The sequence below is a fragment of the Mustelus asterias genome, unplaced genomic scaffold (assembly GCF_964213995.1).
Source record: "Mustelus asterias unplaced genomic scaffold, sMusAst1.hap1.1 HAP1_SCAFFOLD_2380, whole genome shotgun sequence".
NCBI classification, from domain to species: domain Eukaryota; kingdom Metazoa; phylum Chordata; class Chondrichthyes; order Carcharhiniformes; family Triakidae; genus Mustelus; species Mustelus asterias.
In genome coordinates this window covers 7,501-31,251 of record NW_027592325.1, presented here as the reverse complement: position 1 = coordinate 31,251, position 23,751 = coordinate 7,501, and the positions used below count along the sequence as shown (strand labels likewise).

The 23,751-nt window shown below is 55.9% G+C and overlaps 1 protein-coding gene across 1 annotated transcript in view; it reads right to left on the bottom strand.

Annotated features, from left to right (window-relative positions):
* Positions 1-1,535: 1,535 nt before the first annotated feature.
* LOC144489637 (aspartoacylase-like) overlaps positions 1,536-23,751 on the bottom strand; it is a 22,530-nt gene continuing 314 nt past the window's right edge. Inside the window, exons 2-6 of the mRNA XM_078207492.1 lie at positions 20,532-20,727; positions 14,058-14,151; positions 9,921-10,028; positions 6,236-6,345; positions 1,536-2,124 (exon numbers count right to left, since the gene is read on the bottom strand). Coding sequence (XP_078063618.1) covers positions 1,909-2,124; positions 6,236-6,345; positions 9,921-10,028; positions 14,058-14,151; positions 20,532-20,727 — 724 coding nt within the window. The 3' untranslated portion in view covers positions 1,536-1,908. The remainder of the gene's footprint in view (positions 2,125-6,235; positions 6,346-9,920; positions 10,029-14,057; positions 14,152-20,531; positions 20,728-23,751) is intronic.

Below are 23,751 nucleotides of genomic sequence, written 5' to 3'. Positions count from 1 at the left end.
GTGGGTCTAACTGAGGGATACGGAGACCGGAACTGTGCACGGTGCTCCGAGTGTGGGTCTAACCGAGGGATACGGAGACCGGAACTGTGCACGGTGCTCCGAGTGTGGGTCTAACCGAGGGATACAGAGACTGGAACTGTGCACGGTGCTCCCAGTGTGGGTCTAACCGAGGGATATGGAGACTAGAACTGTGCACGGTGCTCCCAGTGTGGGTCTAACCAAGGGATACGGAGACTGGAACTGTAAAATGTCAGACATTACACAATCAGTGAGTTCTTTATTGAATGAGTGTGTGTTTGAGTTGATTCGATGTACAAACATCAGAGTGAGCGGTGAAAATCTGGAGTTTGACCATTAAAACATTAATTTGCAGAGACCACATTTTTCACATATTAATCCACCTGTGGAATCTGACACATCGCGCAGAAAAGCATCGGGAGTGTTTCAAAACAGCACAGAGAGAGAGAGAGAGCGAGGGAGAGACAGAGAGAGAGAGCGAGACAGAGAGAGAGAGAGAGACAGAGAGAGACAGGGAGAGAGAGCGAGGCAGAGAGAGAGAGAGAGACAGAGGGAGAGGGAGAGCGAGGCAGAGAGAGAGAGAGAGACAGAGAGAGAGAGAGAGACAGAGAGAGAGAGAGAGAGAGACAGAGAGAGAGAGCGAGGCAGAGAGAGAGAGAGAGACAGAGGGAGAGGGAGAGCGAGGCAGAGAGAGAGAGAGAGACAGAGAGGGAGAGAGAGCGAGGGAGAGACAGAGAGAGAGAGAAACAGAGAGAGACAGAGAGAGAGAGAGAGAGGCAGAGAGAGAGAGAGCGAGGGAGAGACAGAGAGAGAGAGAAACAGAGAGAGACAGAGAGAGAGAGCGAGGCAGAGAGAGAGGGAGAGGGAGAGCGAGGCAGAGAGAGAGAGAGAGACAGAGAGGGAGAGAGAGCGAGGGAGAGACAGGGAGAGAGAGAAACAGAGAGAGACAGAGAGAGAGAGAGAGAGGCAGAGAGAGAGAGAGCGAGGGAGAGACAGAGAGAGAGAGAAACAGAGAGAGACAGAGAGAGAGGGAGAGAGAGAGCGAGGCAGAGAGAGACAGAGAGGGAGAGACAAAGAGACAGAGACACAGAGAGAGGGAGAGAGAGCGAGGCAGAGAGAGAGAGAGAGAGACAGAGAGAGGGAAAGACAGAGAAGAGACAGAGAGAGAGAGAGAGACAGAGTAGAGACAGGGAGAGAGTGAGAGAGAGAGACGGGGAGAGAGAGACAGAGAGAGAGATAGGGCAATGGAGAGAGAGACAGACAGAGAGAGACAGATAGTGAGAGAGGCAGAGAGAGAGACGGGGAGAGGAAGACGGAGGGAGAGAGAGACAATGAGAGACAGACAGTGACGGAGAGAGAGGCAGAGAGAGAGATAGAGAGACAGAGAGAAAAAGACGGAGAGAGAGAGACAGGGAGAGAGAGACACAGAGAGAGAGAGACAGAGAGAGAGAGAAAGACGGAGAGAGACAGAGAGAGAGAGAAAGACGGAGAGAGAGAGACAGAGTGAGAGACAGAGTGAGAGACAGAGAGAGAGACAGAGAGAGAGACAGAGAGAGAGACAGAGAGAGAGACAGAGAGAGAGAGAGAGAGAGAAAGACGGAGAGAGAGAGACAGAGAGAGAGAGAGAGAGACGGAGAGAGAGAGACAGAGAGAGAGAGACAGAGAGAGAGAGACAGAGAGAGAGAGAGAGAGACAGACAAGACCATAAGATATGGGAGCAGAATTAGGCCACTCGGCCCATCGAGTTTGCTCTGCTATATAATCACGGCTGATCAGTTTCTCAATCCCTTTTTCCCCCCGAGTTTCCCCATAACCTTTGACCCCTGTCCCAATCGAGAACCTGTGTCTGTGGCTGGAATACATGGGGAGGGGCCACAGGGTTGACCTGTGCTACTGAGAAGCCCCCTCGCCCTCTCTGTCCCGGCGTATGGGGGGCAGTCGGACCCTCACTCTCTCCGTCACACTGAAGGCTGTTCTCTTCTCGTAATAAGCTGACTCGTTGATGAAGATGGGATGGACGGTTCGGTCACCATCAAACGGGATGCTCCGTCCAGCCAGGGTCAGGAAGATGGGATCGCCAGGACGCAGTGGCAGCCAATCCCTGTCCTGAGGTCACAGAGAGAGCGGTCAGCAAGGATAATCCCGGAGAGGCAACCCGGAGGGAAGGGGAACGGTATGAGGCATGGCGGGGAGGCGAGGGGGACTGGACAGAGTGAGGGTCAGTGCGGAGGGACTGGACAGAGTGAGGGTCAGTGCGGAGGGACTGGACAGAGTGAGGGTCAGTGCGGAGGGACTGGACAGAGTGAGGGTCAGTGCGGAGGGACTGGACAGAGTGAGGGTCACTCCGGAGGGACTGGACAGAGTGAGGGTCACTCCAGAGGGTCTGGACAGAGTGAGGGTCACTCCAGAGGGACTGGACAGAGTGAGGGTCACTCCGGAGGGACTGGACAGAGTGAGGGTCACTCCGGAGGGAATGGACAGAGTGAGGGTCACTCCGGAGGGACTGGACAGAGTGAGGGTCAGTCCGGAGGGACTGGACAAAGTGAGGGTCACTCCGGAGGGACTGGACAGACTGAGGGTCACTCCGGAGGGACTGGACAGAGTGAGGGTCACTGCGGAGGGAATGGACAGAGTGAGGGTCACTCCGGAGGGACTGGATAGAGTGAGGGTCACTCCGGAGGGACTGGACAGAGTGAGGCTCACTCCGGAGGGACTGGACAGAGTGAGGGTCACTCCGGAGGGACTGGACAGAGTGAGGGTCACTCCGGAGGGACTGGACAGAGTGAGGGTCACTGCGGAGGGACTGGACAGAGTGAAGGTCACTCCGGAGGGACTGGACAGAGTGAGGGTCACTCCGGAGGGACTGGACAGAGTGAGGGTCACTCCAGAGGGGCTGGACAGAGTGGGGGTCACTGCAGAGGGACTGGACGGAGTGAGGGTCACTGCGGAGGGAATGGACAGAGTGAGGGTCACTGCGGAGGGACTGGACAGAGTGAGGGTCACTCTGGAGGGACTGGACAGAGTGAGGGTCACCGGAGGGACTGGACAGAGTGAGGGTCACCGGAGGGACTGGACAGAGTGAGGGTCACTCCAGAGGGGCTGGACAGAGTGGGGGTCACTGCAGAGGGACTGGATGGAGTGGGGGTCACTGCGGAGGGAATGGACAGAGTGAGGGTCACTGCGGAGGGACTGGACAGAGTGAGGGTCACTCTGGAGGGACTGGACAGAGTGAGGGTCACTGGAGGGACTGGACAGAGTGAGGGTCACTCCGGAGGGACTGGACAGAGTGAGGGTCACTCCGGAGGGACTGGACAGACTGAGGGTCACTCCGGAGGGACTGGACAGAGTGAGGGTCAGTGCGGAGGGAATGGACAGAGTGAGGGTCACTCCGGAGGGACTGGACAGAGTGAGGGTCACTCCGGAGGGACTGGACAGAGTGAGGGTCACTCCGGAGGGACTGGACAGAGTGAAGGTCTCTCCGGAGGGACTGGACAGAGTGAGGGTCACTGCGGAGGGAATGGACAGAGTGAGGGTGACTCCGGAGGGACTGGACAGAGTGAGGGTCACTCTGGAGGGACTGGACGGAGTGAGGGTCACTGCGGAGGGAATGGACAGAGTGAGGGTCACTGCGGAGGGACTGGACAGAGTGAGGGTCACTCTGGAGGGACTAAACAGAGTGAGGGTCACTGGAGGGACTGGACAGAGTGAGGGTCACTCCGGAGGGACTGGACAGAGTGAAGGTCTCTCCGGAGGGACTGGACAGAGTGAGGGTCACTGCGGAGGGAATGGACAGAGTGAGGGTGACTCCGGAGGGACTGGACAGAGTGAGGGTCACTCTGGAGGGACTGGACGGAGTGAGGGTCACTGCGGAGGGAATGGACAGAGTGAGGGTCACTGCGGAGGGACTGGACAGAGTGAGGGTCACTCTGGAGGGACTGGACAGAGTGAGGGTCACTGGAGGGACTGGACAGAGTGAGGGTCACTCCGGAGGGACTGGACAGAGTGAGGGTCACTCTACAGGGACTGGACAGAGTGAGGGTCACTGCAGTGGGACTGGACAGAGTGAGGGTCACTCCAGAGGGAATGGTCAGAGTGAGGGTCACTGCAGAGGGACTGGACAGAGTGAGGGTCACTCTGGAGGGACTGGACAGAGTGAGGGTCACTCCAGAGGGACTGGACAGAGTGAGGGTCACTCCAGAGGGACTGGACAGAGTGAGGGTCACTCCAGAGGGACTGGACAGAGTGGGGGTCACTGCAGAGGGAATGGTCAGAGTGAGGGTCACTGCGGAGGGACTGGACAGAGTGAGGGTCACTCTGGAGGGACTGGACAGAGTGAGGGTCACTGCAGAGGGACTGGACAGAATGAGGGTCACTCTGGAGGGACTGGACAGAGTGAGGGTCACTCTGGAGGGACTGGACAGAGTGTGGGTAACTGCGAAGGGAATGGACAGAGTGAGGGTCAGTGCGGAGGGACTGGACAGAGTGACGGTCACTGCGGAGGGACTGGACAGAGTGGGGGTCACTGCAGAGGGACTGGACAGAGTGAGGGTCAGTGCGGAGGGACTGGACAGAGTGACGGTCACTGCGGAGGGACTGGACAGAGTGGGGGTCACTGCAGAGGGACTGGACAGAGTGAGGGTCACTGCGGAGGGACTGGACAGAGTGAGGGTCAGTGCGGAGGGACTGGACAGAGTGAAGGTCACTCCGGAGGGACTGGACAAAGTGAGGGTCACTCCGGAGGGACTGGACAGACTGAGGGTCACTCCGGAGGGACTGGACAGAGTGAGGGTCAGTGCGGAGGGACTGGACAGAGTGGGGGTCACTGCAGAGGGACTGGACAGAGTGAGGGTCAGTGCGGAGGGAGTGGACAGAGTGAGGGTCACTCCGGAGGGACTGGACAGAGTGGGGGTCAGTGCAGAGGGACTGGACAGAGTGAGGGTCACTCCAGAGGGACTGGACAGAGTGAGGGTCACTGCAGAGGGACTGGACAGAGTGGGGGTCACTGCAGAGGGACTGGACAGAGTGAGGGTCACTCCAGAGGGACTGGACAGAGTGGGGGTCAGTGCGGAGGGACTGGACAGAGTGAGGGTCACTGCAGAGGGACTGGACAGAGTGAGGGTCACTCCAGAGGGACTGGACAGAGTGGGGGTCACTGCAGAGGGACTGGACAGAGTGAGGGTCACTCCGGAGGGACTGGACAGAGTGGGGGTCACTGCGGAGGGACTGGACAGAGTGAGGGTCACTCCGGAGGGACTGGACAGAGTGGGGGTCAGTGCGGAGGGACTGGACAGAGTGGGGGTCAGTGCGGAGGGACTGGACAGAGTGGGGGTCAGTGCCGAGGGAATGGACAGAGTGAGGGTCACTGAAGTGAGCCTGGACAGAGTGAGGGTCACTCCGGAGGGACTGGACAGAGTGAGGGTCAGTGCGGAGGGACTGGACAGAGTGGGGGTCAGTGCGGAGGGACTGGACAGAGTGGGGGTCACTCCGGAGGGACTGGACGGAGTGAGGGTCACTGCGGAGGGACTGGACAGAGTGGGGGTCAGTGCGGAGGGACTGGACACACACAGGGATGCAGTGCGGAGGGACTGGACACACACAGGGATGCAGTGCGGAGGGACTGGACACACACAGGGATGCAGTGCGGAGGGACTGGACACACACAGGGATGCAGTGCGGAGGGACTGGACACACACAGGGATGCAGTGCGGAGGGACTGGACACACACAGGGATGCAGTGCGGAGGGACTGGACAGAGTGAGGGTCACTCCGGAGGGACTGGACAGAGTGAGGGTCAGGGCGGAGGGACTGGACACACACAGGGATGCAGTGCGGAGGGACTGGACACACACAGGGATGCAGTGCGGAGGGACTGGACACACACAGGGATGCAGTGCGGAGGGACTGGACACACAGAGGGATGCAGTGCGGAGGGACTGGACACACACAGGGATGCAGTGCGGAGGGACTGGACAGAGTGAGGGTCACTCCGGAGGGACTGGACAGAGTGAGGGTCAGGGCGGAGGGACTGGACACACACAGGGATGCAGTGCGGAGGGACTGGACACACACAGGGATGCAGTGCGGAGGGACTGGACACACACAGGGATGCAGTGCGGGGTTAGTGCAGAGAGAGACCATTCCGAAGAGCAGCAAAAGGCTGGTGTGAGCCTCAGCATGGGCCCGGATCAAGCCTCTCGATTGGGGACCAGTCACTGACCTGTCTCTCGGGGTGGATGACAGCACAGATCTCCCCGTCCACATCCCGGGGAAAGTCCACGTTCCTCACATGGCGATAGATATCCAATTCACATTCCGGGAATTCAACCCCTGAAACACACCACCGAATAGGATCCCACATTAATCTGGGATTGATACAGGGAGAGAGTGGGGCAGTGGGATTAGTTTGGGGATTGATACAGGGCTATGGGGAGAGAGCGGGGCAGTGGGATTAGTTTGGGGATTGATACAGGGCTATGGGGAGAGAGCGGGGCAGTGGGATTAGTTTGGGGATTGATACAGGGCTATGGGGAGAGAGCGGGTCAGTGGGATTAGTTTGGGGATTGATACAGGGCTATGGGGAGAGAGCGGGGCAGTGGGATTAGTTTGGGGATTGATACAGGGCTATGGGGAGAGAGCGGGGCAGTGGGATTAGTTTGGGGATTGATACAGGGCTATTGGGAGAGAGCGGGGCAGTGGGATTAGTTTGGGGATTGATACAGGGCTATGGGGAGAGAGCGGGGCAGTGGGATTAGTTTGGGGATTGATACAGGGCTATGGGGAGAGAGCGGGGCAGTGGGATTAGTTTGGGGATTGATACAGGGCTATGGGGAGAGAGCGGGGCAGTGGGATTAGTTTGGGGATTGATACAGGGCTATGGGGAGAGAGCGGGGCAGTGGGATTAGTTTGGGGATTGATACAGGGCTATGGGGAGAGAGCGGGGCAGTGGGATTAGTTTGGGGATTGATACAGGGCTATGGGGAGAGAGCGGGGCAGTGGGATTAGTTTTGGGATTGAAACAGGGCTATGGGGAGAGAGCGGGTCAGTGGGATTAGTTCGGGGATTGATACAGGGCTATGGGGAGAGAGCGGGGCAGTGGGATTAGTTTTGGGATTGAAACAGGGCTATGGGGAGAGAGCGGGTCAGTGGGATTAGTTTTGGGATTGAAACAGGGCTATGGGGAGAGAGCGGGTCAGTGGGATTAGTTTGGGGATTGATACAGGGCTATGGGGAGAGAGCGGGGCAGTGGGATTAGTTGGGGATTGATACAGGGCTATGGGGAGAGTGCGGGGCAGTGGGATTAGTTTGGGGATTGATACAGGGCGAGCGGGGGAAGAGCGGGTCAGTGGGATTAGTTTGGGGATTGATACAGGGCTATGGGGAGAGAGCGGGGCAGTGGGATTAGTTGGGGATTGATACAGGGCTATGGGGAGAGAGCGGGGCAGTGGGATTAGTTTGGGGATTGATACAGGGCGAGCGGGGGAAGAGCGGGGCAGTGGGATTAGTTTGGGGATTGATACAGGGCTCAGGGGGGAGAGCGGGGCAGTGGGATTAGTTTGGGGATTGATACAGGGCTATGGGGAGAGAGCGGGGCAGTGGGATTAGTTTGGGGATTGATACAGGGATATGGGGAGAGAACGGGGCAGTGGGATTAGTTTGGGGATTGATACAGGGCTATGGGGAGAGAGCGGGGCAATGGGATTAGTTTGGGGATTGATACAGGGCTATGGGGAGAGAAAGGGCAGTGAGATTAGTTTGGGGATTGATACAGGGCTACTGGGGGGAGAGTGGGGCAGTGGGATTAGTTTGGGGATTGATACAGGGCTATGGGGAGGGAGCGGAGCAGTGGGATTAGTTTGGGGATTGATACAGGGCTATGGGGAGGGAGCGGAGCAGTGGGATTAGTTTGGGGATTGATACAGGGCTATGGGGAGAGAACGGGGCAGTGGGATTAGTTTGGGGATTGATACAGGGCTATGGGGAGAGAGCGGGGGCAGTGGGATTAGTTTGGGGATTGATACAGGGCTATGGGGAGGGAGCGGAGCAGTGGGGTTAGTTTGGGGATTGATACAGGGCTATGGGGAGGGAGCGGAGCAGTGGGATTAGTTTGGGGATTGATACAGGGCTATGGGGAGAGAGCGGGACAGTGGGATTAGTTTGGGGATTGATACAGGGCTAGTGGGGGGAGAGTGGGACAGTGGAGTTAGTTTGGGGATTGATACAGGGCTATGGGGAGAGAGCGGAGCAGTGGGATTAGTTTGGGGATTGATACAGGGCTAGTGGGGGGAGAGTGGGGCAGTGGGATTAGTTTGGGGATTGATACTGGGCTATGGGGAGAGAGCGGAGCAGTGGGATTAGTTTGGGGATTGATACAGGGCTAGCGGGGGAAGAGCGGGGCAGTGGGATTAGTTGGGGATTGATACAGGGCTCGGGGGGGAGAGTGGGGCAGTGGGATTAGTTTGGGGATTGATACAGGGCTCGGGGGAGAGAGTGGGGCAGTGGGGTTAGTTTGGGGATTGATACAGGGCTATGGGGAGAGAGCGGGGCAATGGGATGAGTTTGGGGATTGATACAGGGCTATGGGGAGAGAGTGGGGCAGTGGGATGAGTTTGGGGATTGATACAGGGCTATGGGGACAGAGCGGGGGCAGTGGGATTAGTTGGCGATTGATACAGGGCTATGGGGATAGAGCGGGGGCAGTGGGATTAGTTTGGGGATTGATACAGGGCTATGGGGCGAGAGCGGGGGCAGTGGGATGAGTTTGGGGATTGATACAGGGCTATGGGGAGAGAGCGGGACAGTGGGATTAGTTTGGGGATTGATACAGGGCTATGGGGAGAGAGCGGGTCAGTGGGATTAGTTTGGGGATTGATACAGGGCTATGGGGAGAGAGCGGGGCAGTGGGATTAGTTTGGGGATTGATCCAGGGCTATGGGGGTAGAGTGGAGCAGTGGGATTAGTTTGGGGATTGATACAGGGCTATGGGGGTAGAGTGGAGCAGTGGGATTAGTTTGGGGATTGATACAGGGCTATGGGGAGGGAGCGGAGCAGTGGGATTAGTTTGGGGATTGATACAGGGCTATGGGGAGAGAGCGGAGCAGTGGGATTAGTTTGGGGATTGATCCAGGGCTAGTGGGGGGAGAGTGGAGCAGTGGGATTAGTTTGGGGATTGATACAGGGCGATGGGGAGAGAGCGGGGCAGTGGGATTAGTTTGGGGATTGATACAGGGCTATGGGGAGAGCGGGGCAGTGGGATTAGTTGGGGATTGATACAGGGCTATGGGGAGAGAGCGGGCAGTGGGATTAGTTTGGGGATTGATACAGGGCTATGGGTGGAGAGTGGGGCAGTGGGATTAGTTTGGGGATTGATACAGGGCTATGGGGGGAGAGCGGGGCAGTGGGATGAGTTTGGGGATTGATACAGGGCTATGGGGAAGAGCGGGGCAGTGGGATTAGTTTGGGGATTGATACAGGGCTATGGGGAGAGAGCGGGGCAGTGGGATTAGTTTGGGGATTGATACAGGGCTATCGGGAGAGAGCGGGGCAGTGGGATTAGTTTGGGGATTGATACAGGGCTAGGGGGAGAGAGCGGGGCAGTGGGATGAGTTTGGGGATTGATACAGGGCTATGGGGAAGAGCGGGGCAGTGGGATGAGTTTGGGGATTGATACGGGGCTATGGGGAAGAGCGGGGCAGTGGGATGAGTTTGGGGATTGATACAGGGCTATGGGGAAGAGCGGGGCAGTGGGATGAGTTTGGGGATTGATACGGGGCTATGGGGAGAGAGCGGGGCAGTGGGATTAGTTTGGGGATTGATACAGGGCTCGGGGGGAGAGCGGGACAGTGGGGTGTATTAGGGGCTGTGTGTGGGGGGATAGGTACGCTATGCTAATTGCCATTTCGTACCTTTGTTAAACATTTCCACAAAGTCCAGGGCAGTTTGGACAATTTTCCTCATCCGTTCCACATTCTCAGCTCTGACCACTCCGTGTGACTGAGGTCCCAGTTCAACACCTGTCAATAAATCCAGATATCCGACTTTCATCAAATCTCTCGGCCCTCAGAACTCCTTCCTGTAACCTCCTCCAGCCCCTACACCCCTCCCTATCCCTGTACCCTCCTCCAGTCCCTACACCCCTCCCTATCCCTGTACCCTCCTCCAGTCCCTATACCCCTCCCTATCTCTGTAACCTCCTCCAGTCCCTACACCCCTCCCTATCCCTGTACCCTCCTCCAGTCCCTACACCCCTCCCATTCTCTGTAACCTCCTCCAGTCCCTACACCCCCCCTATCTCTGTAACCTCCTCCAGCCCCTACACCCCCCCTATCTCTGTAACCTCCTCCAGCCCCTACACCCCTCCCTATCCCTGTAACCTCCTCCAGCCCCTACACCCCTCCCTATCCCTGTACCCTCCTCCAGTCCCTACACCCCTCCCTATCTCTGTAACCTCCTCCAGCCCCTACACCCCTCCCTATCTCTGTAACCTCCTCCAGCCCCTACACCCCTCCCTATCCCTGTACCCTCCTCCAGTCCCTACACCCCTCCCTATCTCTGTAACCTCCTCCAGCCCCTACACCCCTCCTTATCTCTGTAACCTCCTCCAGCCCCTACACCCCTCCCTATCTCTGTAACCTCCTCCAGCCCCTCCACCCCTCCCTATCTCTGTAACCTCCTCCAGCCCCTACACCCCTCCCTATCTCTGTACCCTCCTCCAGTCCCTACCCCCCTCCCTATCTCTGTAACCTCCTCCAGCCCCTACACCCCTCCCTATCTCTGTAACCTCCTCCAGCCCCTCCCTATCTCTGTAACCTCCTCCAGTCCCTACACCCCCTTCCTATCTCTGTAACCTCCTCCAGTCCCTACACCCCTCCCTATCCCTGTACCCTCCTCCAACCCCTACACCCCTCCCTATCCCGTACCCTCCTCCAGTCCCTACACCCCTCCCTATCTCTGTAACCTCCTCCAGTCCCTACACCCCTCCCTATCCCTGTACCCTCCTCCAGCCCCTACACCCCTCCCTATCTCTGTAACCTCCTCCAGCTCCTACACCCCTCCCTATCTCTGTAACCTCCTCCAGCTCCTACACCCCTCCCTATCTCTGTAACCTCCTCCAGTCCCTACACCCCTCCCTATCTCTGTAACCTCCTCCAGCCCCTACACCCCTCCCTATCTCTGTAACCTCCTCCAGTCCCTACACCCCTCCCTATCTCTGTAACCCCCTCCAAGCCCTACACCCCTCCCTATCTCTGTAACCTCCTCCAGTCCCTACACCCCTCCCTATCTCTGTACCCCCTCCAAGCCATACACCCCTCCCTATCTCTGTAACCTACTCCAGCCCCTACACCCCTCCCTATCTCTGTAACCTCCTCCAGCCCCTACACCCCTCCCTATCTCTGTAACCTCCTCCAGCCCCTACACCCCTCCCTATCTCTGTAACCTCCTCCAGCCCCTACACCCCTCCCTATCTCTGTAATCTCCTCCAGCCCCTACACCCCTCCCTATCTCTGTAACCTCCTCCAGCCCCTACACCCCTCCCTATCTCTGTAACCTCCTCCAGTCCCTACACCCCTCCCTATCTCTGTAACCTCCTCCAGCCCCTACACCCCTCCCTATCTCTGTAACCTCCTCCAGTCCCTACACCCCTCCCTATCTCTGTAACCCCCTCCAAGCCCTACACCCCTCCCTATCTCTGTAACCTCCTCCAGTCCCTACACCCCTCCCTATCTCTGTAACCCCCTCCAAGCCCTACACCCCTCCCTATCTCTGTAACCTCCTCCAGTCCCTACACCCCTCCCTATCTCTGTAACCCCCTCCAAGCCCTACACCCCTCCCTATCTCTGTAACCTCCTCCAGCCCCTACACCCCTCCCTATCTCTGTAACCTCCTCCAGCCCCTACACCCCTCCCTATCTCTGTAACCTCCTCCAGTCCCTACACCCCTCCCTATCTCTGTAACCTCCTCCAGTCCCTACACCCCTCCCTATCTCTGTAACCCCCTCCAAGCCCTACACCCCTCCCTATCTCTGTAACCTCCTCCAGCCCCTACACCCCTCCCTATCTCTGTAACCTCCTCCAGCCCCTACACCCCTCCCTATCTCTGTAACCTCCTCCAGCCCCTACACCCCTCCCTATCTCTGTAACCTCCTCCAGCCCCTACACCCCTCCCTATCTCTGTAACCTCCTCCAGCCCCTACACCCCTCCCTATCTCTGTAACCTCCTCCAGCCCCTACACCCCTCCCTATCTCTGTAACCTCCTCCAGTCCCTACACCCCTCCCTATCTCTGTAACCTCCTCCAGCCCCTACACCCCTCCCTATCTCTGTAACCTCCTCCAGTCCCTACACCCCCTCCCTATCTCTGTAACCTCCTCCAGTCCCTACACCCCTCCCTATCTCTGTAACCTCCTCCAGTCCCTACACCCCTCCCTATCCCTGTACCCTCCTCCAACCCCTACACCCCTCCCTATCCCGTACCCTCCTCCAGTCCCTACACCCCTCCCTATCTCTGTAACCTCCTCCAGTCCCTACACCCCTCCCTATCCCTGTACCCTCCTCCAGCCCCTACACCCCTCCCTATCTCTGTAACCTCCTCCAGCTCCTACACCCCTCCCTATCTCTGTAACCTCCTCCAGCTCCTACACCCCTCCCTATCTCTGTAACCTCCTCCAGTCCCTACACCCCTCCCTATCTCTGTAACCTCCTCCAGCCCCTACACCCCTCCCTATCTCTGTAACCTCCTCCAGTCCCTACACCCCTCCCTATCTCTGTAACCCCCTCCAAGCCCTACACCCCTCCCTATCTCTGTAACCTCCTCCAGTCCCTACACCCCTCCCTATCTCTGTAACCCCCTCCAAGCCCTACACCCCTCCCTATCTCTGTAACCTCCTCCAGTCCCTACACCCCTCCCTATCTCTGTAACCCCCTCCAAGCCATACACCCCTCCCTATCTCTGTAACCTACTCCAGCCCCTACACCCCTCCCTATCTCTGTAACCTCCTCCAGCCCCTACACCCCTCCCTATCTCTGTAACCTCCTCCAGCCCCTACACCCCTCCCTATCTCTGTAACCTCCTCCAGCCCCTACACCCCTCCCTATCTCTGTAATCTCCTCCAGCCCCTACACCCCTCCCTATCTCTGTAACCTCCTCCAGCCCCTACACCCCTCCCTATCTCTGTAACCTCCTCCAGTCCCTACACCCCTCCCTATCTCTGTAACCTCCTCCAGCCCCTACACCCCTCCCTATCTCTGTAACCTCCTCCAGTCCCTACACCCCTCCCTATCTCTGTAACCCCCTCCAAGCCCTACACCCCTCCCTATCTCTGTAACCTCCTCCAGTCCCTACACCCCTCCCTATCTCTGTAACCCCCTCCAAGCCCTACACCCCTCCCTATCTCTGTAACCTCCTCCAGTCCCTACACCCCTCCCTATCTCTGTAACCCCCTCCAAGCCCTACACCCCTCCCTATCTCTGTAACCTCCTCCAGCCCCTACACCCCTCCCTATCTCTGTAACCTCCTCCAGCCCCTACACCCCTCCCTATCTCTGTAACCTCCTCCAGTCCCTACACCCCTCCCTATCTCTGTAACCTCCTCCAGTCCCTACACCCCTCCCTATCTCTGTAACCCCCTCCAAGCCCTACACCCCTCCCTATCTCTGTAACCTCCTCCAGCCCCTACACCCCTCCCTATCTCTGTAACCTCCTCCAGCCCCTACACCCCTCCCTATCTCTGTAACCTCCTCCAGCCCCTACACCCCTCCCTATCTCTGTAACCTCCTCCAGCCCCTACACCCCTCCCTATCTCTGTAACCTCCTCCAGCCCCTACACCCCTCCCTATCTCTGTAACCTCCTCCAGCCCCTACACCCCTCCCTATCTCTGTAACCTCCTCCAGTCCCTACACCCCTCCCTATCTCTGTAACCTCCTCCAGCCCCTACACCCCTCCCTATCTCTGTAACCTCCTCCAGTCCCTACACCCCCTCCCTATCTCTGTAACCTCCTCCAGTCCCTACACCCCTCCCTATCTCTGTCTCATTTTGTCACTTACCCAAGTCATGTCTGGCCACTGAAGTGACGTCGAACAAGTTGGTATCTTTTAACTCGAGAGCTAAGACCCTACATTCATAGGCCTCCACGGTCCGCTGTAAGTGGATGGAAAGAAATTTACATTGAAGTTGCTGGCATGAAGATTGTCTGAAAGTAATTAATTATCTGTTAGAGGGAGAGAGCTATCTTAGCTTTGAAGTAAAGGTCGGAGGAACGTCTGAGGGAGTGGGAGAGAGGGTGAGAGGAGGTGGGAAGGAGAGAATGTGGGAGAGAGAGAGAGGAAGAGTCATAGAGTCACAGAGGTTTGCAGCATGGAAACAGGCCCTTCGGCCCAGCTTGTCCATGCTGTCCCTTTTTTTAAAAACCCCTAAGCTAGTCCCAATTGCCCACATTTGGCCCATATCTCTGAGAAAGACTCTTAGTTCTGTCGAGGATCAGAAGGACCTTGGGGTCCGGGTCCATAGGACTCTAAAATCGGCCCCGCAGGTGGAGGAGGTGGTTAAGAAGGCGTATGGTGTGCTGGCCTTTATCAATCGAGGGACTGAGTTCAGGAGTCCGGGGATAATGATGCAGCTATATAAGACCCTCGTCAGACCCCACTTGGAGTACTGTGCTCAGTTCTGGTCGCCTCACTACAGGAAGGATGTGGAAAAGATTGAAAGGGTGCAGAGGCGATTTAGAAGGATGTTGCCTGGATTGAGTGGCATGCCTTATGAGGATAGGCTGAGGGAGCTCGGTCTTTTCTCCTTGGAGAGACGTAGGATGAGAGGAGACCTAATAGAGGTATATAAGATGTTGAGAGGCATAGATCGGGTGGACTCTCAGAGGCTTTTTCCCAGGGTGGAAATGGCTGCTACGAGAGGACACAGGTTTAAGGTGCTGGGGGGTAGGTACAGGGGAAATGTTAGGGGGGAAGTTTTTCACACAGAGGGTGGTGGGCGAGTGGAATCGGCTGCCGTCAGTGGTGGTGGAGGCAAACTCAATAGGTACTTTTAAGAGACTCCTGGATGAGTACATGGGACTTAATAGGATGGAGGGTTATAGGTAGGCCTAGAAGGTAGGGATGTGTTCGGCACAACTTGTGGGGCCGAAGGGCCTGTTTTGTGATGTGGTTTTTCTATGTTTCTATATCCCTCTATACCCATCGTACCCATGTAACTATCTAAATGCTTTTTAAAAGATAAAATTGTACCCGCCTCTACTACTGCCTCTGGCAGCTCGTTCCAGACACTCACCACCCTCTGTGTGAAAAAATTGCCCCTCTGGACACTTTTGTATCTCTCCCCTCTCACCTTAAACCTATGCCCTCTAGTTTTAGACTCCCCTACCTTTGGGAAAAGATATTGACTATCTAGCTGATCTGTGCCCCCCATTATTTTATGGACCTCTATAAGATCACCCCTCAGCCTCCTACGCTCCAGGGAAAAAAGTCCCAGTCTATTCAGCCTCTCCTTATAACTCAATCCATTAAGTCCCGGTAGCATCCTAGTAAATCTTTTTTGCACTCTTTCTAGTTTAATAATATCCTTTCTATAATAGGGTGACCAGAACTGTACACAGTATTCCAAGTGTGGTCTTACCAATGTCTTGTACAACTTCAACAAGACATTCCAACTCCTGTATTCAATGTTCTGACCAATGAAACCAAGCATGCCGAATGCCTTCTTCACCACTCTGTCCACCTGTGACTCCACTTTCAAGGAGCTATGAACATGTACCCCTAGATCTCTTTGTTCTGTAACTCTCCCCAATGCCCTACCATTAACTGAGTAAGTCCTGCCCTGGTTCAATCTACCAAAATGCATCACCTCGCATTTGTCTAAATTAAACTCCATCTGCCATTCGCAGCCCACTGGCCCAATCGATCAAGATCCCGTTGCAATTGGAGATAACTTTCTTCACTGTCCACTATGCCACCAATCTTGGTGTCATCTGCAAACTTCCTAACCATGCCTCCTATATTCTCATCCAAATCATTAATATAAATGACAAATAACAGTGGGCCCAGCACTGATCCCTGAGGCACACCGCTGGTCATGATGTGGAGATGCCGGCGTTGGACTGGGGTAAACACAGTAAGAAGTTTAACAACACCAGGTTAAAGTCCAACAGGTTTATTTGGTAGCAAAAGCCACACAAGCTTTCGAGGCTCTGAGCCCCTTCTTCAGGTGAGTGGGAATTCTGTTCACAAACAGAGCATATAAAGACACAGACTCAATTCACAGGCCTCCAGTTTGAAAAACAACTCTCTACAACCACCCTCTGGCTTCTGTCAAGAAGCCAATTTTGTATCCATTTAGATACCTCACCCTGGATCCCGTGAGATTTAACCTTATGCAACAACCTACCATGCGGTACCTTGTCAAAGGCCTTGCTAAAGTCCATGTAGACAACATCAACTGCACTGCCCACATCTACCTTCTTGGTTACCCCTTCAAAAAACTCAATCAAATTTGTGAGACATGATTTTCCACTCACAATGCCATGCTGACTGTCCCTAATCAGTCCTTGCGTCTCTAAATGCCTGTAGATCCTGTCTCTCAAAATACCTTCCAACAATTTACCCACCACAGATGTGAGACTCACTGGCCTGTAGTTCCCAGGCTTTTCCCTGCAGCCCTTTTTAAACAAAGGCACAACATTTGCCACCCTCCAATCTTCAGGCACCTCACCCGTGACTATCGATGATTCAAATATCTCGGCTGGGGGACCCGCAATTTCCTCCCTAGCCTCCCACAACGTCCTGGGATACACTTCATCAGGTCCCGGGGATTGATCTACCTTGATGCGCTTTAAGACTTCCAGCACCTCCTTCTCTGTAATATGTACACTGCTCAAGACATCACTATTTATCTCCCCAAGTTCCCTAACACCCATGCTTTTCTCAACAGTAAATACTGATGAGAAATATTCATTTAGGATCTCACCCATCTCTTGTGGATCCGCACATAGATGACCTTGTTGATCCTGAAGAGGCCTTACTCTCTCCCTTGTTACTCTTTTGCCCTTTATGTATTTGTAGAAGCTCTTTGGATTCTCCTTTGCCTTATCTGCCAAAACAATCTCATGTCCCCTTTTTGCCCTCCTGATTTCTCTCTTAACTCTACTCCTACACCCCGTATACTCTTCAAGAGATTCACTTGATCCCAGCTGTCTATGCACGTCATGTGCCTCTTTCATCTTCTTGACCAGGGCCTCAATATCCCGAGTCATCCAGGGTTCCCTACTTCTACCAGCGAGACAGGCGGAAGCAGAGACTTTGTAATGACGCATGTTCACAGACCTGGTCAGGAACACAAAGGATGTTTTCACCAGGAGGCTGACAGCCCCCCACTCCCTCCTCCGCCCCCCCCCCCCCCCCCCCCCCGCCGTCCCAGCCCCTTCCGGTCTCCTACATGCCTTCCGACTGTCTTCTGCCCAAGTGAGAACTCAACCCCCATGGGGTGATTACCCACTCCCGATCATAATTGGTTCCCCTGGTCAGCTGACCCTTACTCTGCTGTGTTGCCCTTGGAGGGGCAATCACCACATCCCTCCCCCTTTAACTTCCTTATCTCATCTTCAACAACTAAGTAACTCCATGCTAATTTCTAGCTAATCATTCTGCACTCCAGTGGGGAGGCTATGGCCTCGTGGTATTATCGCTGTTACTCAGCGAATATTCTGGGGACCCGGGTTCGAATCCCGCCACGGCAGATGGTGGAATTTGAATTCAATAAAAAATATCTGGGATTAAGAATCTACTGATTGCCATGAAACCATTGTCGGAAAAACCCATCTGGTTCACGAATGTCCTTTAGGGAAGGAAATCTGCCGTCCTTACCCGGTCTGGCCTACGTGTGACTCCAGAGCCACAGCAATGTGGGTGACTCTCAACTGCCCTCCAAGGGGCAACTAGGGATGGGCAATAAATGCTGACCCAGCCAGCGACACCCATGTCCCACAGATGATTATTTTTGAAGATGTTGGATAATTATAAACCGGGTCTGAGGGATTTTCTGTTTCTCATTGAGTGATACGATTCTGTCGTGTGAGACACTGACAGAGGATCGATGTTTACAGGAACTGAAAAGAAAAGGGGACAACTTCTGGCACGGAGAGTTCATCACTTTTCGGATTGGAGGCAGGTTGCTAGTGGAGTGCCACAGGGATCAGTGCTTGGTCCTCTGCTCTTTGTGATTTTTATTAATGACTTAGAGGAGGGGGCTGAAGGGTGGGTCAGTAAATTTGCTGATGACACCAAGATTGGTGGAGTAGTGGATGAGGTGGAGGGCTGTTGTAGGCTGCAAAGAGACATAGATAGGATGCAAAGCTGGGCTGAAAAATGGCAAATGGAGTTTAACCCTGATAAATGTGAGGTGATTCATTTTGGTAGGACTAATTTAAATGTGGATTACAGGGTCAAAGGTAGGGTTCTGAAGACTGTGGAGGAACAGAGAGATCTTGGGGTCCATATCCACAGATCTCTAAAGGTTGCCACTCAAGTGGATAGAGCTGTGAAGAAGGCCTATCGTGTGTTAGCTTTTATTAACAGGGGGTTGGAGTTTAAGAGCCGTGGGGTTATGCTGCAACTGTACAGGACCTTGGTGAGACCACATTTGGAATATTGTGTGCAGTTCTGGTCACCTCACTATAAGAAGGATGTGGAAGCGCTGGAAAGAGTGCAGAGGAGATTTACCAGGATGCTGCCTGGTTTGGAGGGTAGGTCTTATGAGGAAAGGTTGAGGGAGCTAGGGCTGTTCTCTCTGGAGCGGAGGAGGCTGAGGGGAGACTTAATCGAGGTTTATAAAATGATGAAGGGGATAGATAGAGTGAACGTTCAAAGACTATTTCCTCGGGTGGATGGAGCTATTACAAGGGGGCATAACTATAGGGTTGATGGTGGGAGATATAGGAAGGATATCAGAGGTAGGTTCTTTACGCAGAGAGTGGTTGGGGTGTGGAATGGACTGCCTGCAGTGATAGTGGAGTCAGACACTTTAGGAACATTTAAGCGGTTATTGGATAGGCACATGGAGCACACCAGGATGATAGGGAGTGGGATAGCTTGATCTTGGTTTCAGATAAAGCTCGGCACAACATCGTGGGCCGAAGGGCCTGTTCTGTGCTGTACTGTTCTATGTTCTATGTTCACCACTCGCTTCCACAGAGACATCAGGAATGTCCAGGACAGGTCAATCAGGGAGTTAACATAGAAACTAGAAGCAGGAGGAGGCCATTCGGCCCTTCCTGCCTGCCCCGCCATTCATTTTGATCATGGCTGATCATCGAATTCAATATCCTGATCCCCCCCTTCCCCCCATATCCCTCGATCCCTTTCGCCCCAAGAGCGAAATCTAATTTCTTCCTGAAATCACACAACGTTTTGGCCTCAACTACTTTCTGTGGGAGTGAATTCCACACATTCACCACCCTCTGGGTGAAGAAATTTATCCTCACCTCAGTGCTAAAAGGTTTCCCCCTTATCCTCAAACTCTGACCCCTAGTTCTGGACTCCCCCCACCATCGGGAACATTCTTTCTGAATCTACCCTGTCTAACCCTGTTAGAATTTTATAAGTTTCTATCAGATCCCCTCTCTCTCTTCTAAACTCCAGTGAATATAATCCTAACCCACTTAGTCTCTCCTCATATGACAGAGCTGCCATCCCAGGAATCAGCCTGGTAAACCTTCGCTGCGCTCCCTCTATAGCAAGGACATCCTTCCTCAGATAAGGAGACCAAAACTGCCCACAATACTCCAGGTGTGGCCTCACCAACGCCCTGTCCAATTGCAGCAAAACATCCCTATCCCGATACTCAAATCCTCTCGCTATGAAGGCCAACATACCATTCACCTTCTTTACTGCCTGCTGTACCTGCGCACTTACTCTCAGCGACTGATGCTCGAGGACTCCAAGTCTCAGTGCACACTCCCCTCACTCAAGTTATACCCATTCAGATCGTAACCTGCCATCCTGGTTTTGTGACCAAAACTCTCCGTAAGAGCATCTTACATGGTACCCTCCTTCCGCCCAATTCCCATAACTCCATACATTTAACATGGCCAATCCCCCTAACCTGCACATCTTTGGACACTAAGGGGCAATTTAGCACGGCCAATCCCCCTAAACTGCACAGCTTTGGACAAGAAGGGACAATTTAGCATGGCCAATCCACCTAACCTGCACATCTTTCAGACTGTGGGAGGAAACCGGAGCACCCGGAGGAAACCCACGCAGACACGGGGAGAACATGCAGACTCCGCACAGACAGTGACCCGAGCCCGGAATTGAACCCGGGTCCCTGGCGCTGTGAGGGAGCAGCGCTAACCACTGTGCTACCGGAGGGAGAGAGGGAGGGAGAGAGAGGGAGAGATGGAGGGACAGGGAGGAGAGATGGAGCTATAGGGAGTGAGAGATGGAGAGAGAGAGAGGGAGAGACGGAGGGTAATTGAGTGAGAGATGGAGGGAGGGACAGAGATTGAGAGAGGGTACCTGTATGTAAGACACCATGTGTGTGCAGAAGTGGTTGGTGGAGTTATTGATCAGAAGACAGTTGCCCATGTTTGCGGTGGTGTTATGTTGATCAATTATTAAATGCATTCCTTCCTCAGAGCCCCGAGGACCAAGCAGACAGTTCAATTCCTTCGCTCTCCGAACTTCCAGAGGCAAAGCTTCATTCGAATCCAAACTGAAACAACAGCAAAACACTGGGAAACAGATGGGAACATGCCGCGCTGTCAGAGGGTCAGTGCTGAGGGAGTGCCGCGCTGTCAGAGGGTCAGTGCTGAGGGAGTGCCGCACTGTCAGAGGGTCAGTACTGAGGGAGTGCCGCGCTGTCAGAGGGTCAGTGCTGAGGGAGTGCCGCGCTGTCAGAGGGTCAGTGCTGAGGGAGTGCCGCGCTGTCAGAGGGTCAGTGCTGAGGGAGTGCCGCGCTGTCAGAGGGTCAGTGCTGAGGGAGTGCTGCACTGTCAGAGGGTCAGTGCTGAGGGAGTGCCGCACTGTCAGAGGGTCAGTGCTGAGGGAGTGCTGCACTGTCAGAGGGTCAGTGCTGAGGGAGTGCCGCACTGTCAGAGGGTCAGTGCTGAGGGAGTGCCGCACTGTCAGAGGGTCAGTGCTGAGGGAGTGCCGCGCTGTCAGAGGGTCAGTGCTGAGGGAGTGCCGCACTGTCAGAGGGTCAGTGCTGAGGGAGTGCCGCACTGTCAGAGGGTCAGTGCTGAGGGAGTGCCGCACTGTCAGAGGGTCAGTGCTGAGGGAGTGCCGCACTGTCAGAGGCTCAGTGCTGAGGGAGTGCCGCACTGTCAGAGGGTCAGTGCTGAGGGAGTGCCGCACTGTCAGAGGGTCAGTGCTGAGGGAGTGCTGCACTGTCAGAGGGTCAGTGCTGAGGGAGTGCTGCGCTGTCAGAGGGTCAGTGCTGAGGGAGTGCTGCGCTGTCAGAGGGTCAGTGCTGAGGGAGTGCTGCGCTGTCAGAGGGTCAGTGCTGAGGGAGCGCCGCAAAGTCAGAGGGTCAGTGCTGAGAGAGTGCCGCAATGTCAGAGGGTCAGTGCTGAGGGAGTGCCGCACTGTCAGAGGGTCAGTGCTGAGGGAGCGCCGCAATGTCAGAGGGTCAGTGCTGAGGGAGTGCCGCACTGTCAGAGGGTCAGTGTGAGGGAGTGCCGCACTGTCAGAGGGTCAGTGCTGAGGGAGCGCCGCACTGTCAGAGGGTCAGTGCTGAGGGAGCGCCGCACTGTCAGAGGGTCAGTGCTGAGGGAGTGCCGCACTGTCAGAGGGTCAGTGCTGAGGGAGTGCTGCGCTGTCAGAGGGTCAGTGCTGAGGGAGTGCCGCGCTGTCAGAGGGTCAGTACTGAGGGAGTGCCGCACTGTCAGAGGGTCAGTACTGAGGGAGTGCCGCGCTGTCAGAGGGTCAGTGCTGAGGGAGTGCCGCGCTGTCAGAGGGTCAGTGCTGAGGGAGTGCCGCGCTGTCAGAGGGTCAGTGCTGAGGGAGTGCCGCGCTGTCAGAGGGTCAGTGCTGAGGGAGTGCCGCGCTGTCAGAGGGTCAGTGCTGAGGGAGTGCTGCGCTGTCAGAGGGTCAGTGCTGAGGGAGTGCCGCACTGTCAGAGGGTCAGTGCTGAGGGAGTGCTGCACTGTCAGAGGGTCAGTGCTGAGGGAGTGCCGCACTGTCAGAGGGTCAGTGCTGAGGGAGTGCCGCACTGTCAGAGGGTCAGTGCTGAGGGAGTGCCGCGCTGTCAGAGGGTCAGTGCTGAGGGAGTGCCGCGCTGTCAGAGGGTCAGTGCTGAGGGAGTGCCGCACTGTCAGAGGGTCAGTGCTGAGGGAGTGCCGCACTGTCAGAGGGTCAGTGCTGAGGGAGTGCCGCACTGTCAGAGGGTCAGTGCTGAGGGAGTGCTGCACTGTCAGAGGGTCAGTGCTGAGGGAGTGCTGCGCTGTCAGAGGGTCAGTGCTGAGGGAGTGCTGCGCTGTCAGAGGGTCAGTGCTGAGGGAGGGCTGCGCTGTCAGAGGGTCAGTGCTGAGGGAGCGCCGCAATGTCAGAGGGTCAGTGCTGAGGGAGTGCCGCAATGTCAGAGGGTCAGTGCTGAGGGAGTGCCGCACTGTCAGAGGGTCAGTGCTGAGGGAGCGCCGCAATGTCAGAGGGTCAGTGCTGAGGGAGTGCCGCAATGTCAGAGGGTCAGTGCTGAGGGAGTGCCGCACTGTCAGAGGGTCAGTGTGAGGGAGTGCCGCACTGTCAGAGGGTCAGTGCTGAGGGAGTGCCGCACTGTCAGAGGGTCAGTGCTGAGGGAGCGCCGCACTGTCAGAGGGTCAGTGCTGAGGGAGTGCCGCACTGTCAGAGGGTCAGTGCTGAGGGAGTGCTGCGCTGTCAGAGGGTCAGTGCTGAGGGAGTGCTGCGCTGTCAGAGGGCCGGTGCTGAGGGAGTGCCGCACTGTCAGAGGGTCAGTGCTGAGGGAGTGCTGCACTGTCAGAGGGTCAGTGCTGAGGGAGTGCCGCACTGTCAGAGGGTCAGTGCTGAGGGAGTGCCGCACTGTCAGAGGGTCAGTGCTGAGGGAGTGCCGCACTGTCAGAGGGTCAGTGCTGAGGGAGTGCCGCACTGTCAGAGGGTCAGTACTGAGGGAGTGCCGCACTGTCAGAGGGTCAGTGCTGAGGGAGTGCCGTGCTGTCAGAGGGTCAGTGCTGAGGGAGTGCCGCACTGTCAGAGGGTCTGTGCTGAGGGAGTGCCGCACTGTCAGAGGGTCAGTGCTGAGGGAGTGCCGCACTGTCAGAGGGTCAGTACTGAGGGAGTGCCGTACTGTCAGAGGGTCAGTGCTGAGGGAGTGCCGCACTGTCAGAGGGTCAGTGCTGAGGGAGTGCCGCACTGTCAGAGGGTCAGTACTGAGGGAGTGCCGCACTGTCAGAGGGTCAGTGCTGAGGGAGTGCCGTACTGTCAGAGGGTCAGTGCTGAGGGAGTGCCGCACTGTCAGAGGGTCAGTGCTGAGGGAGTGCCGCACTGTCAGAGGGTCAGTACTGAGGGAGTGCCGCACTGTCAGAGGGTCAGTGCTGAGGGAGTGCCGCACTGTCAGAGGGTCAGTGCTGAGGGAGTGCCGCACTGTCAGAGGGTCAGTGCTGAGGGAGTGCCGCACTGTCAGAGGGTCAGTGCTGAGGGAGTGCCGCACTGTCAGAGGGTCAGTGCTGAGGGAGTGCCGCACTGTCAGAGGGTCAGTGCTGAGGGAGTGCCGCACTGTCAGAGG